At 41.2% G+C, this 15,716-nt stretch overlaps 1 protein-coding gene across 6 annotated transcripts in view; it reads left to right on the top strand.

Annotated features, from left to right (window-relative positions):
• The window catches only part of CPVL (carboxypeptidase vitellogenic like), a 58,290-nt gene that overhangs the window by 34,195 nt on the left and 8,379 nt on the right, over positions 1-15,716 (top strand). For all 6 annotated transcript variants that reach the window (XM_081882257.1, XM_081882258.1, XM_081882256.1 and 3 more), the window contains exon 12: positions 10,631-10,813. In XM_081882257.1, the coding sequence (XP_081738383.1) occupies positions 10,631-10,813 (183 nt within the window). The remainder of the gene's footprint in view (positions 1-10,630; positions 10,814-15,716) is intronic.

Raw genomic sequence — 15,716 nt, 5'->3', positions numbered from 1 at the left:
ATGCTGCAGCCTACTGACCTTTCAAAAGAGCGCAATCACTTATAGATTAAGAGCAGCATGCTTGGTGCTTAGAAATGCTGTCAGGAGTGCTTCAGAAATTCTGCTGTTTTTGACACTCCTGTTACACATCCTGTGTCTAGGTTAAACTGTTTGCTATGGTTCCACCAACCCCTCTTTCTTCCTTTAGCAATTTAATAAGGAATTGTGACAAATAATGGAAAATGGAAAACACTGTGTTAATGGCATGGCCTGTTAGAAATCTGGCACCATTGTCCTTGGTTGTATGTTGTGTGGCGATTAGTCTTGTGCAGTCCTTTTTGTATTTGGCAGAATTTGGTATTTCTCAGCAGTAGAGAAGGTGCTTGGTTTCCAATGGTCCCAGTTTCAATCCTTGGCGTTTTTGGATAGGGCTGGAAAAAACCTGCTGGAAACCATGGAGAGCTAGTGCCAATCAATGTAGACAAGTGCTCTTCAGTATTGTAGTCCTGGCGTTGTTGGCCTGCAGCTGCCATCATCCCTGAGCAGTGGCTAAATTGTTTTATGGGATTATGGGAATTGTAGTTCAACCCCAACTAGGGATCAAAGGTTGAAAAACACTAGCGTAGGCAGTGCTGGACCCAATGGGCTGACTCAATTTATTCTATTTAAGGTATGTAAATAAATAAAAATAAAATCTTTAGGTTTTGGAAGCTTTATTACAAGTTATGATTCAGTTGGCCATCTTTTCTGCAAGGGTATTTAAACATTTACTAGGACTCCTGAAGGGTCTTTCTAAAACTAGAAAGAGGAATTTGTCTTAACAAATAGGAAGGAAGCTCATTTGAACATAATCAATTTGACTTTACCTCATAAATTGCAACATTGGTGAGGTTGCACTTCCTCCTATGAATCAGGTTATTGGCAAGGGGAAGCTGCTGGATCCGTCTCTGCTTCTGGCATCCTTGACAAGGAATTAGACAGTTACAGCTTTCCCTGGGAAAGTAAGATCTTTCCATTATCAGCCTTGTTTTGGACTAGACTATTGGCAATATGTTGTATGTGGGATTGTCCTTTGGAAAATTTCAGAAAGGACACCAACTTGTTAATGAGGACATGCTGTACTAAGAAAGCAAATACTGATCACACTTAGCTTAGAGAACTTCAGTAGCTCCTAGTTGGCTTCCAGACACAATTAAAAGTACTTGTGTTGATCTTTGGCATCCTAAATGTCTTGGATCACTATACCTGAGGGAGCATTTAAGTGTTATTTGTTGAGATAGCAATAGAGGCTGTGCTTCAGGTGCCTCCTCACCACCAATGATGCCAAGACTTCTCTGGAGAAGATGATTGAAAGTATATATGGCACCATTCCTCTTTTCTCTTACAAACCAAATGATATTTTACTGGGTTGTGTTGTTTTTTTTACATGTGATTCTAAATATTTATATTGTGTGGAATTGACTCTGTTAGCTGTAATACGTACTTTTTAGTGGAAAGCCAGGATATAAACATTTTGAAAACATAGTGAGAAGCAGAAAAGTGGCAAGGATATTTATTCCCTGTTTGTCTGTTCTTCTCCAGAGATCCCTCAAACTTTCTATGAAATGCAAGAATTTTCTTCTGTTCCTTGATTGATACCTTCCTGTTATTCACCATAGATACATTATCCGGGCTTCAAAGGGTGGAAAGCTCCTTTTGAAAACTTTCCCATTGCTTAGGAACCTGGATATATTTCTTAACTCAGCTATTTATGTGCTTGTTTATGTTTCTGAGCTTTGGCTCCATTCCCTCCCAGTTTGTAGTTGTGGGATTGTCTCAAGCTGCCTTTTTCCGCTTTAATTTTGGTTAAAAAAAAACAACAAACCCTAATAAAATGCAGCTGTTACTGAAACGCTTAGATATTTTATCAGGTTTTCCCATCAGATGTGTTGCAGTGTCACTTGTGAGGAAATATTACACCAGTAGGTTCAGGCAATGAACAAAACATGGCACATGTGCAAACTGGCCACTTCTCAACACTCATCTACAACATTGGCTCCTTTGTTCATAACAGAGCTGAGGGAAAGACCTCTGTTACATCCCACACATATCCCCTTTTTCCAGCCTTCAAAGATTGGCTTCTATTACTTCCACTGAAAGAATGACATTTTTTCTTCAACATAATATGGTGTTGCTTCATAAAATAGAGGCACCCCAGTAGCCTAGTGAAGACAACTGTTTTATCCATTCTAAACCCAGTCACATTACATTTCTATAACACTTTTTACACTACACTCATTGTCACACATTTTCCCCTCACACACACTCGCACAGACACGATGGGCATTTACCCCCTTAACAGTAGATTTGTGTAATTGCACCCCTATTTGTCAGATGCAGAGTGCTAAAAAAGATTTGTGGGAGGAAATCGTAATACGGGATCAGCTGGGCTTTTGCTTCTGAATATCAAATGGTTTTCCAAACTGGGGTCTCCAGCTGTTTTTGGACTACAGCTCCCATCATCCCTAGCTAGCAGGATCGGTGGTCAGGGATGATGGGAATTGTAGTCCAAAAACAGCTGGAGATCCAAGTTTGGGAAACACTGGTTTAATCAAACCATGGTGTTATCAAACATACCAAACACTGTCTGTTCTTGAGTGGGTATGGCTTTTGTTGGATATATTCGAAGCAAATTTGACCAGTTAGCTCTTCAGTGAAAAAATATGTCTGTTTCTTCAAGAAGAGCCATATTGGTGATAAACCAATGAGAATGTTCCTCTAATTCTTTCTTTCTTTTTAAAGCACCCATTTGGAAATTACTGTGGTCATTTGTTGTTATCTCTCAGCACTGTTATCTGCCAGCCTTTCTTGGTTATAGAAAAATATTTTAAGAAAAATATTTAATGCCTACAAGAAGAGAAACCAGAAGTCTCATTGTGTAAGCAGATATCTATTGTGCAAGTAGACAGATATATATATAATTTCCAGCAGGAATTAAGTGAGCAAAGATTTCATTTGCAAGGCAAAAATTGGGTATGATTTGTGCAGGACTTTCTTACATTCCATACTGGGGCATTGTAATAATTGGATGAGATATTTTATCCCAGGAAAGAGGCTTTGGCTTAGAATTCTTTAACTCTAATAAAACCTTTGATGTTTGTGGATCCTGTGAATATATTTTTGTTAGTATCAGATTTTGCTATATCTACTGATTTAAACCTGTCTTGCCCCAAAAGGAGTTGTGCAACACCGGAAAGGTTAACTTGCCTTAGGTTAGAACTCAGTCCTACAGTATTTAAGATTGCATCTAGTTCGGAAATTGTGGCAGGCACTGTCACTTATCATTAAACAGCTCATTAAATCCCAGCTAACTGCATCTTTGTTCCTGCATTTTAAAGTCTTCCTGTGCCAGCCCTTAACTACCTCACTAACATTTTACCATTTGTACCCTCACAGTTAACTTCATTAGCTTATTCTAGCACAAGTAAAACAAGAGTTTTAATGAGATTTTGTTTTGTACAAATTGAAGGCAGAGTGTTCGACATTTGCTCTGCCTGGCCTGGTAGCCTGAGCGACTTAAAATCCACAAGTAAAGTAGTGCATATTTGAAATGTTCATGACATGTTTATATTTTTTGTAATGAGTTTTGGTTTTCTGTGTTGTTTCAGAGCTTTTAAACAGTTTTGCTTGTGATCTACATCATACCCTCCAACACCTCAGTGGCAAAATCCAGGACACATTCTTCTGGGACACGCTCTTCCTATTTTTTCTCACAAGAGAATGGCGACCATTTTGGACGCCATTATCTTGAGCAATTTCACATCACAATTCCCCCCAGAAAAAGCGCCTTTTTCGGCACGGTGCCCTAAAAGGTGTTTTGGGGCGCCACATAAGATTGCAGGCCTGAAAAAGTACTGGGGGGGGGGACACAATCATGGTGTGAAATCGTCAAGATCACAGCATCCAAAATGTTATGCCATGCCGCCATGGCAGCCATTTTGTGACATTTTGTGACAGCACTTCCACAAAATTAAAAATGTGCTCACTGGTCCTGAAAGGTTGGCAACCTCAGTCACATTTATGCTATTCTTTATGTCTAACTTTTTGCTTATCTTGTTTTGCCCCTTTGTTCCTTGTCCACTTCAGTTCCTTTGAATGTTTTGGGAAAACTAGAGTTTCATGTCATGATGAGCCCACATCTACCGCTTGGAACGGGGAAGTTTGCCGCTGACCCAAATTTTCCTGTTTCAAAGAGGCTTTTATGGGGGAAATCCTTGTATCCTTTCTTTGGAATTTAGTTTATATCACCTTCCTCGCAGAAAGCATGCAAGCAAGCCAAAGACATGAGCCACCCGCATGAGAACATTCTTTCTTAAACTGTTCATTCATGTAATCCACAAGTCTTAATCCCTTTCTCTTCTGTCTAGATTTCTTCATCTGCAGTGTTTATTTGTGGCAGCAATTGAATTTAATCAGCTACATGCTACTCTCTTCATTGGCCATGCTACTTTCCCCCTTCTGCTTTTGGCAAGAATGCTTAGCAAAAGGAGGTGGAGAAAATGTAGAGGCTGATAATTATAGTCATGAAAGGCCTTGGCAGTGGGAAAAGGCACAGCCAAGAATAAGAGGATTGTCTTTTTTATTTTGGAAAATTTAGTGAATTTGAAAAAGTTGAAAAGTACAGATTTGTCAACCTATCTCTCCTTCCCAGTGATCCTTTCATGAGTTTACTGTGAATATTCAGGTTGCTTCTGATTTTCTCTTCTCGTAGCATGGTCACAGTGAGTTTGCCAACATGCAGGTAGAGGACCAGGAGGATAGTCTTCACTGGCTCTTGTGTATTTGATAATGTCACTGCTTTGCACAAAATAGATTTAATTAATACAGGGATGAGTAACCTCTGGGCCACAGGCCTGATTAGGGCCACCAGGCCTTCCCAGTTGACCCATGGCGCCATTTTAACTAAACCATGCCCACCTGTCTTAATAAGTTTGGGTTTGTTTCACTACACAGTTGTATTTATGGCTTCTAAAATGCTGTCAGTTTTTGCATTTCTGGTGGCTGGATCCAGTGCTTAACACAATGGGGAGCCAGTGTTCAGGTTTCCTTAATCAGGGAAGGCAGTATTAGCAGTATTCCACCACTAGTGCTTGGTTAAAGCCCCAGTATGAGGCAGCTACACTTGTGCTATAGCTAAATGAGCAACTGGTGGATGGTGCAGTTAGGAATGGAATAGCTTGAAGTAGCCTCAAATGTAGGTCATATCTCCTCCTTATAAACAAAGAAAATGGAGCCCCAAGCATTCAGTGGTGGTTCAGTAAAACATCAAGCTCCATTCCTGGTTTACATAAATCTCTCTTGGCCATTCCATTTGCAAGACTGCCATTACCTCAGGTTTCTTGGCCACTGCTACTAGCACAGAAGTTATGGCAAATTTGTAAAACATGTCTCTGTACCTCCTGTCTGCCATTATGCTCTTATTTTTCTTGTTTCTTTTACGGTGCTCCCTGCAACATGTAGTGACTTACTAGAAGAAAAATTAGCCCATCTTATTGTTTAGCTGTCCCAAAAGAAAAGAGTGTGTGAGGAAGGGATTGGCTGGGAGACAGACTGTTCTTCCATCTGGTATATGAGACTGTATTCCAGAATCCCAGGGGTAATCTAAAGAGATCTTCTTTTGATGGTTTACTGTAGCCCTGTGGGAGTCCTTTCCCCTTCCTCTGCTGATTGACAGGGATGAACTGTATCCTTAGATAACTCTGTGCAAGAATGCAGATGTTGCATGCCATGCTTACATTTCAAATCCTGAAATATAACACACAGTTTTCCAAAAACTAGAGAATAAAATAATTGGTACCTGCTTAGGCTAGTTACTTGTTACAAACAGCAAAGGGGGAAAATGTTCAGATTATTATACAGTGGTACCTCGGGTTAAGTACTTAATTCGTTCAGGAGGTGCGTTCTTAACCTGAAACTGTTCTTAACCTGAAGCACCAATTTAGCTAATGGGGCCTCCTGCTGCTGCTGCGCCACCAGAACACGATTTCTGTTCTCATCCTGAAGCAAAGTTCTTAACCCGAGGTACTATTTCTGGGTTAGCGGAGTCTGTAACCCGAAGCATCTGTAACCAGAAGCGTATGTAACCTGAGGTACCACTGTACTGTAAATAATAATAATAATAATAATAATAATAATAATAATAATAATAATATCTTTATTGTCATTGCCCCCTCTCGGGGACAACAAAATTACTTGTAAATGAATACAATCTGAATCAACTAGTGATGTATGACTAACTGATATGTTCCCTTTCCAGAAATTGCACCATTAATGACCGTTAGCCTTGTTAACCCTAATGAATTTCTGCTCTGAAGAAAAATAATTCAATAGGCCATACTGCCTTTGTTTCTACCCGCTGCTTTTGAAAGATGGCTGTAGCTGTTTAAAATGACAGTGCTGCCCCAGCCTTTTAGCTGGGGTGGGGTGGGGTACATCTGTAATTGTCTTCCTTGAAGTTGTCCAATGGGATTTTGGTTTATTTTGTGGAGTGCTCAGAATCGAGATGGCAGCTAATTAGGATCATGGCACAGGCCAGGACATCTTAAGACTGCTCTTCAATCATCATTTCCTCTTACAGGAAACCACAAAATATTGTAGATTAAGGTCACCGGGGAAAAGATCAAAAGTTTGTCTGCATAGGAAACATAGTATAATTGTATAAGAACCAAACAGTAAGGATGGAGCTGATTTTAAAAACAGGATCTAGAGTTGCAATTTATCACACATCTTATATGCGCCTCTTGCAAGAACCTTGAGGTATTGAGATGATATGCTTCAAATTATTTTCAATGAGTGGTTATGCCATTCATCCGATCTCCCAAAGCTGTTTATTTGAATTTAGAAACAACTGCAGTTTAAAAGCAGAAACAGAAAAACAGATTCACACTACTGTTATGTATTCAGTGGTCTGTGTTTGCCTGAGCTTGAGTCTGGACTAAGAATTCTGAGCCCCTGTGTTCTGATTCGATACATGATATCCAGTAACAGAACATTTCAGGTTTGGGGCCTCTGCCATTGGCCCTTGAACTCTGAGTTATGATTCGCAGCTTGGAAGTTTAGACAGTCAATCACATTGGGAGTGGGAGTGGCCCAGGCCTTCAGAAATGTATATAAGCAGTTGCTTTGCCCCTGTTGTCCAGTTCTGCTAGTTCAATAAAGGTTTTTGCTGCTATCACTGAGTCTTGCGTCGTGGGAACCCCACCTACACTTCAACTACCATACCTTAACTGAGCACATTACACAATGTGCATAGCAATTAAATCCCCATAGACTTTTGAAGCTTGCATTCATGTTTTTTATGCCAGAATAAATATTATAGCTGATTCTGTATTTAGACTTGTTCATTAACATTATAGTAATTATTACAATGCTTGGTGGCTATTTGAACTGGTCTTCAATAAAACTGCATTTCTAATGGGTGATACTTGAAGTAGACCCACTGAAATCCATTACTCAAGTCCATTAATTTCATTGGGTCACAGTATTATTATTGCGTGTTATCCAATGATTTCAGTGCAAACAAGGGAACTTTAATTTGCCACAAGCCAGAAATTAAGGGATTTTTAATCATGGTTTAAACGTATTTATCGTGATGCAGCCATCGTCAGTGGAAGGTGGAAAAAAATATAGGACTTCTTCCTTCCACTCTTATATGTTGCTACAGAAGCTTTCTTAATACTAGGTGTATGATTTGGGGGACAAAGTCAACCTGCGTGGCCTGCCAGGATACCATACAAATAATAAGTGCAAACTCCTGTTGGCATAAAATTATTCAAGCTTTTGAAGTTTGGCAGAAATCGTTTGCACTTTACTGAAATTGCTAGAAGTGTGTATGGTTTGTGTCCCTGAAGGATGTCCTCCCACCAACAAGTGCGCACACTCTTAGTCCCCATAAAAAATGAGAAAAATAGATACAGTGCCAATTACATGTTACTTCTAGGTTTGTAGAGCGAAGGATACATAGCCTTACCAAATTGGGTTGTACTGTTTTTACTTCGCTGTGTCCTACTCTAAGACGGGCAATTGTAATTATTCCCATACTGTGGAGTGTAACAGCTGCAGAAAATTTTTGCAGAGGCCATGGAGAATCAAGGTCTTTGAGGCATAGCTTCTTCATATAAACAGTGCAATTATTTTATTTGAGCTAGCTTGGGCGAGTCGTACAGAAAAGGCTTTTAACCCCACCAGGATTTTTTAGTAACAAAGAATTAATAGTTCATAGGAAACATGTGTGCGTTGCAGTCGTACAAAGGGCTCTATCTTGGCTTGAGCCTGAACAGTCTGCTGTGAGATCCCAACTGATACAAAACATATATGCTGTTTGGGTATGGGATTTAAAGAGAAACTTAAACCAGCTTTGTGGGATGGAATATGTTTTAACACCAATCACACGTTCCCCCTTTTTCTAGTTAAAACAAAAAGAGAAAAAAAAAAATCCAGTGTGCATTCTGATGGAATCTTTACGCTACATCTTCTTTTTCCATTTGTTGAGCTAAAGTCTAAAGTTCTTCCTGTTAGAATCTACCAGGGCAGTCTCCCTGGAATATTTTTTTTAGTAAGGCTGCCTCTTTGCATTCATGGTGCATTGTTTCTCAAAAACCATACCCAGTGATTTGCACCTATAGACTATTCACTCTTGCGCTAGAGATTTTGTTTCTGCTATTGCATATGTAACAAAATCTATTGTTGCTATGGTTTCTATATTTTCTATTATTTCTATCCTTGTTAAGCCACCTTTGGCTAATGCATGAAGTTATAAATTTTGTACATGTAGTGTGCATTATATTACCTATATGTTACGTGATACTGATTTCTGCTTGTTGACAGTGATTCCTTGTTATTATCAGGTACGACTGTTTAAAACATTCGTACCTGATAATAACAAGGAATCACTGTCAACAAAAGAGTGAAATGAATATATCTAAAATTTAAGATATAACATTGGAAAATTAGATTGCAAGGTGGGGATAAGGTGATAAATTGCTGGATTAATTTTTATAAATTTGGAACGTAGGAGCGGGAGATGTGAGGAAGTCCAAAGAGGACAAGAAAATATGTTATAAAACGTGATATTTTTGTATGTGTTGTTTTGTGTGTTGTAATCTAAAAAACTTTTAATAAATATTATTTTTAAAAAAATATATATTATCAGGTACGACTGTAGTTTAGTACCAAAGGTTGACTGCTTTGGGTTTTGTAAAGATTGGATAGGCTGGAAGACTAATACGAGTTGTATCCATAGAATCATAGGATTGTAGAGTTTGAAGGGACCCTGAGGATCATCTAGTCCAACCCCCTGCAATGCAGGAATATGCAGCTGGTCCATACAGGGATTGAATCTGCAAACTTAGCGTTATCAGCACCATGCTTCAGCCAGCTGAGCTATCCAGGCTGACCAGCACTAAATTGGACATATTGGATTAAATAGTCCTTAATGTTCTTTCAGATTTGAACTATGCGCTGAGCTTTTGCTTTAACTTTCATGTACAAGATGAAGGGATCAACTATGTCCAGTTGATTAGCCAAATTGCTTCCTCTCACCCTTTTGCAAGCAATGTCGAGTTATTTGTGCTCCTTCTCTCATTACTTTTAGCATGGGATGTGCGGGGTATGGTCAGGGAAGTTTTTAATGTGTGACATTTTAATGTATTTTTAATCTTTGCCGGAAGCCGCCCAGAGTGGCTGGGAAAACAGCCAGATGGGTGGGGTACAAATAATATTATTATTATTATTATTATTATTATTATTATTATTATTATTATTACTATTAGTGTTTGTATGTGATTGGATTCTTGAGAGTGTTCTTTCTGAGCTCAAATGTGGCATCTTTAATCCTATCCTCTTGTGAACATATTTTTAATTTTGTTTATTTATATATTTATAAACCACATATAACAAGGTAGTGTAAAGATAAAAATACATTACCACAGTAGCATCAGTAGAAACATCAATAACACCAATTATCAAAAGTAGCTGAATAACCAATCAGATTGGACATGGTGACGAACTTTCTTGACGGCAAATTCAGGCAGTTCAGAGTATGAGCAGTGCTTTACCTGTTGCCTTGCTGAATGGGCAGGAGAAGGCTTGCTTGAAGTAAACGCCATAGCAGGAAGGGGAGTGTGGATCCTGAGTATCAACAAGAAGCTGCCCAGATGATGCAGGCTGTTGTCCTCTACAGCTTCAGCTCCTGCATCTCCACCAGATGAGGAGGGCAAGTGTCTCACTCTCCTTGTGAGGCCTCCCTAAATGGCCAAAAGTTGGGAACCACTGGATGGCCTGTAAGTGGGCCTGAGTTCTGCTTAAGCTCAGGCTTATTGGATTTCACAGCTGCAGCCTGAAATTGTACATCCCAAAAACAGATGCATCACCCAGACTCCTCCTCCTCTGTTTCCCCCCAGGTCTTAGACCTCTGTGTCCCAGGTGTAATGGCTGTGCTCCAAGCTGAGGCTTATATTTCCCCATCAGACTAACCTGGTCTCTGTCCTTGATTTTTGGCTTTTGCTTTGTTATACAGGCTGTTTAGGATCGCTTCTGTGAGACTCATGGCGCTTTGTACGCCTGATCTTTTACTAGACTCTTAACAAGCCGTGGACCTGCTTCTGTTTTCCAGGTTCTCCTATACAGTGGACAACTTGATATCATTGTGGGAGCCCCACTGACGGAACGATTTCTGCCGTCCGTGCCGTGGACCAAAGTGGAAGAGTACAAGAATGCCGAGAGAGTTGTATGGAGAGTGCGTGCTAAAGATCCAGATGTTGCTGGCTATGTGCGCCAAGCTGGTGAATTCTATCAGGTAAGGGGGTGGGGATGCTAAGATTTTAAAGAAGCACAGTGCAAATTCAGCTCTGTTTATTTGACTTTTTTCCAGCTGAAGGACTCGGTTTTCTCTCTAACACCAGGCGAAGTGAGTTAAATTCAGACTGCAATCCTGTGCATGCTTATTATGGAATATATAGCCCCCACTGAGCTCATAATACTTCTGTCGGAGTTAAACCTCCCATTCTTTGGTTGTGCACTACCAGTGAACCTAACTTGAAGTGAAACTATCTCTTAAGCACCCTGCATTACGAAAGATGTTTGGGAATTGTCAGGGAACTGCCATCGGCTCAGGGGCGAGGGGGGGGGAAGGCGGATGGATTACAGAGAGCCCCCAAAGATCGTGGGAAGCAGCACCTCCTCAGCGGAGGAAGGAAGCCACGCCTCTAGTGGCAAGGAGGATGCAAGGCGGTGCCAGGACACCTTGCCTGAGCGAAGCGGGGAGGAAGGAGGTCCCCCTTTACCCACGCCTTCCTTGCGCAGAAGACTTTCGTGCAGAGAGGGGAGGCGTAGGCTGGGGGTCAAGAGACTACTCTGCTGGGGGAGATTCAAGGACCGCCCACTCTCAGATTCTGTTAGTCAATGAGCAAGACGTGGAATAGAGGCGCTCTGCATTGTAAAGGTTTTTAGCACCAACAATAAAGCTTTACAACAGAGCAGTGAGGCGCCTTGCCTGATTGCTCTCAAGCAACCATCCGATAGCCTTAACAGGAATGTAGGAATCAGATGCCTGATCATTCTCTCACCACCAACCACCCCTAGGCTGAACCCCAGAGGGACTCCAGGAGCAGGATGAGATCCCTGCTACAGATCTTGATGTGATAGATCTCATTTCCGAATGTTCGTTGTTTGACTCCTGGTGTGGGTTCTGTCTGGCAGGGGAAAATGAAAGCTTTTTCCTGCAGCTTTTAAAATTGATTTCAGCAGCAAAGCACTGAGCATGCGATCAGAGCAGCTATCCTTGGTCAGTGTTTCTATCCTTGATCACTGTTGACAAAGATGACATTTGCACTTGGCTGCTGGGGGGGGAGGGGGGAGGCTTAGACTTTTCTAGGCAGCAGCTGCAGACAGTGAGCCAACTATTTGTACTGCCGTGCAGTGACAGATCACAAAATACTGCATCTGTGGGCATCTGAACACGCTTCATTTTTAGCCCTCGTAAGCAGGGTCTGCTCCTGATCCTCCAGTTTCTGTAACATCTGAGTCTCAAAAAAAGAGAAGCATTTACACAATAAAGCTGTGCACAGGGGTAAACTAAATATTAAAGATCTTTCCCATCTTCTGCTATGTCCCCCCCCCCAAAAAAAAATATCTAAAGAGAGTCAGTATCTCATGAAGAAAGGAGACATTCAAAAAGTGACTATTGAAATGTTAATAAGAATAAGAATAAGAATAATTTATTATTTATACCCCAGCCACTCTGGGCAGCTTCCAACAAAATATTAAAATACAGTAATGCATCAAACATTAAAAGCTTCCCTAAACAGGGCTGCCTTCAGATGTCTTCTAAAAGTCTGGTAGTTGTTGTTCTCTTTGACATCTGGTGGGAGGATGTTCCACAGGGCGGGTGCCACTACCGAGAAGGCCCTCTGTCTGGTTCCCTATAACTTGGCTTCTTGCAGTGAGGAAGCCGCCAGAAGGCCCTTGGCGCTGGACCTCAGTGTCCGGGTAGAACGATGGGGGTGGAGACGCTCCTTCAGACATACTGGAGCGGTTAAATAGAAACGCCAATTCTTCCAGCCAAAAGAAGACAGCACTGTGGAAAGTATTCAGTTTTTATTCAAACGAAGTCTGGACCAGTGTTAGAAACTGAGACATGAAAGCTAGGAGCTAAATGGCACCTTAAACCTAAGTTATGGGCGCCACAACAGAATGTCTAGGCTGAAAATGAATAAACTGCAGCTAAAACCTTCTGTTCATTTTTCACATGGTCTAGTCCTCATCTGAAGACTGCAAAAAAACGAAGCCATGCTTCCCCTGCCCGCCCCCTTAATATTCTTATGAGGGTCCCTCAAAACGCTGCCTTTCTGCAAGGGCAACTGGGAGGCAGAACCTATCAGCTTGCCTGACGCTGAAGTGATTTCTTGGAAGTCAAGCAGGCAGGAATTTCTCCTCCCACGCCCTCAGCACCAGCAGTCACAGTTTTAATCTGAAATCTTACGTGCAGTGCCCAGAGCTCAGAAATTGCTCACGCCAATGAAATTCCCAATCTCAAAATGTGCCTAGAACAATGGAAGTTTCAAACGCTGGTCAGGACAGAGAATACAAAATTCAAGGCACCTTCTTACCCCATGCCCAGATCCTCCCAAGCAATGTAAACTGGATAACAGAATGTGCAAACAACTCATAAACAGCCCCTGGACTCCTCATGGTCACTTCTAATTGGTTACACCAATTATTGGAGTTGCTTTTTCTTTACAACTCTCCCTATCTTGTCCCAGTTTCGTCCTAACTCAAAAGTAGTTTCTGTTAAACTCTTAAAGGTTTGAGATACTTGTTTTCCTTCCTCCCATGAATATTAAATTGGGAGGCGCTGAATCTACGTTTTCAGTGCAGTGAGGATGGGCTTGTGTTCTGCTGGTGTAGCATTCACCTGTTTGCTTGTACAACAGTTCAAAGAATAGAGATTGCTCTTAAGCAGTTAAAATCATTTAAGTGCAGCACAAAGCCACTCCCGAATTTAGGAGGGGTGTGTGTTGCGGGTTCACGACCCTGCCCACACTATCGCGGGGCTGGCGCCAGCCCCGCGGGATCAGGGGATTTCCATTAATATTCATCTCCTGCAGCGTCAGCCAATCGGCTGGCGGCAGGGGCGGGCCGACCTAGGGGCACTTAAGGTCGGGGAAGCCCCTGGCTTGCCCCTTTCCCTCCTCTACAGCAGCTGCGACTAAGAACTTAAATGATAACTAAGAACTTAAATGATAGGCTTCTCATGAATCACATTTATAACCCAGAGTGTATTTCAATTAGAAAACTTGGATTTCATTACTCTCAAATATACAATTAAAAAAACAACTCAACCAGCTGAAATCCTACATAGAATGACTTGTTTTTGCTGGAATTCATCAACACCTTTTTATTTTGGGCTTTGCTGATATGCATGACATGAAGGTCTTCTGAAAGTTTTAACGAAAGCTTAACTTAGCCTATAATAATATGTCACTACTTTCAGATGGAAGGAAACTATTCAGGCAATTTTCATCATATGCTTCTCACAGGGACTAAGTATAAACTGAAGTGTTATCTTTCACAGTCTCTTAAGTTTATAGGCTTATAGACATTTTATTTTCCAGTAAATGCTTCTGAGAAATGGCCTTGTGAGTCAGAATGTGGGTAATATTTACTTTACCGTTGCTTTACTGGGGTGGTGTGTGTGTATCAACCAGAATGAAATTTTACAATTAACAGGCTGCTTTAAAAACAAAACAAAGTTAAAACTACAGTGATTTAAGAACACGGCTAGCTTGGCTTCATTTCAGTATTAGTAGGAGGACTTAAATTTCACTTGCTTTCAGGGGAGCTTAAAATTATGTGGCTGAGTACTTTTCGGAAACTGGGTCCTTTGGAGGATTTTGGGAAGGTTACTGAATTGAAATAAGTAACTGCAAATAAACATATTTCTAATTGAAGGAAGAAGCTGCTGAATAGATTTGGGATAACTTCTGCCAAGGCCAGCTAGTTCCCAGGAAGAAAAATCTTGGCTTCACTGAAGTCTTTGTTAGTTCCTTTGTCAGTTTCTTGCTTCATTCTTTGAGGATGAGTGAAGTTCCTGATGCCACGTAGAAATTATCCACACTTAACTTTTGCCCTGCACTTTCTTAGGCAGAGATCTGCACTTAAAAGCTCAGTGTCCAAACATTCTTTTTTGCTCTGGAACTTTCCCCCTGGAAGCCTGCTTCTTAGCGCTAAATTGGAGCAGAGGTCAATTTGGGTTCTCAATGGATTGCTGTTTGCTCCTATTGAGCTTTAAAGAATGGATTTTCGTAGGGAAAACTCAGGGGCAAAAAAGGGAATTCGGACATGGAGCGCAGACCATGCCTGGAAAGAGCAGAGGAAAGGTAAATGTGGATAATCCCATAGCGTGGTGACTGTTTTCTAGAAGCTTCTATGGGTGTCGTGGTTTGTTTAACTGTTTTACATGGACTTTCTCTAAGCATGCAAAGTGCCTATAGGATAGTGTTCTTGCGCTAGCGTGGTCATATTTAGAATATGGATAGAATGTATTTTTCAGTAAGTTCCCCAGCTATCAAATACCTAGCATCAGTTAATGGTTGAAAGGAGCTGGTCTATAGGTCAGTGGTAGAATATTGCTTTGCAGTGTTGAGGTCCAGAGTTAGGTCTTGATGAGCAAAATTCAAAGTGTTGGTGCTGACCATTAAAGCCCAAAATGGCTTCGGCTCTAAATACCTGAAGGAGCTTCTCCACCCTCATTGTTCAACCCGGACACTGAGGTCTACCTCTGAGGCCTTCTGGTGGTTCCCTCACTGCGAGAAGTGAGGTTACAGGGAAACAGGCGGAGGGCCTTCTCGGTAGTGGCGCCCGCCCTGTGGAACACTCTCCTGTCAGAAGTCAAGGAAATAAACAACTATCTGACTTTTAGAAGACATCTGAAGGCAGCCCTGTTTAGGGAAGTTTTTAATGTTTGATGCTTTACTGTGTTGATGTTTCAATTTTCTGGAAGCTGCCCAGTGTGGCTGAGGCAACTTAGTCAGATGGGTGTCATATGAACAATTTATAATTATATAGAAAGGCCACCAAAGTGGGCGTCTGGGAAGGAGCTGACTGTGTACATAGTCAGAGTACATAGGCAGCTGGCTTATATCAAGTTAGACCATTGGTCCAAATAGCACAATATTGTCAGCACTGACTGGCTGGGTTGC

This window comes from Podarcis erhardii (assembly GCF_964252035.2).
Source record: "Podarcis erhardii genome assembly, chromosome: 12".
Classification (NCBI taxonomy): domain Eukaryota; kingdom Metazoa; phylum Chordata; class Lepidosauria; order Squamata; family Lacertidae; genus Podarcis; species Podarcis erhardii.
Note: the sequence above shows the minus strand (reverse complement) of the source record. Positions and strands in the feature narration are given on the sequence as shown.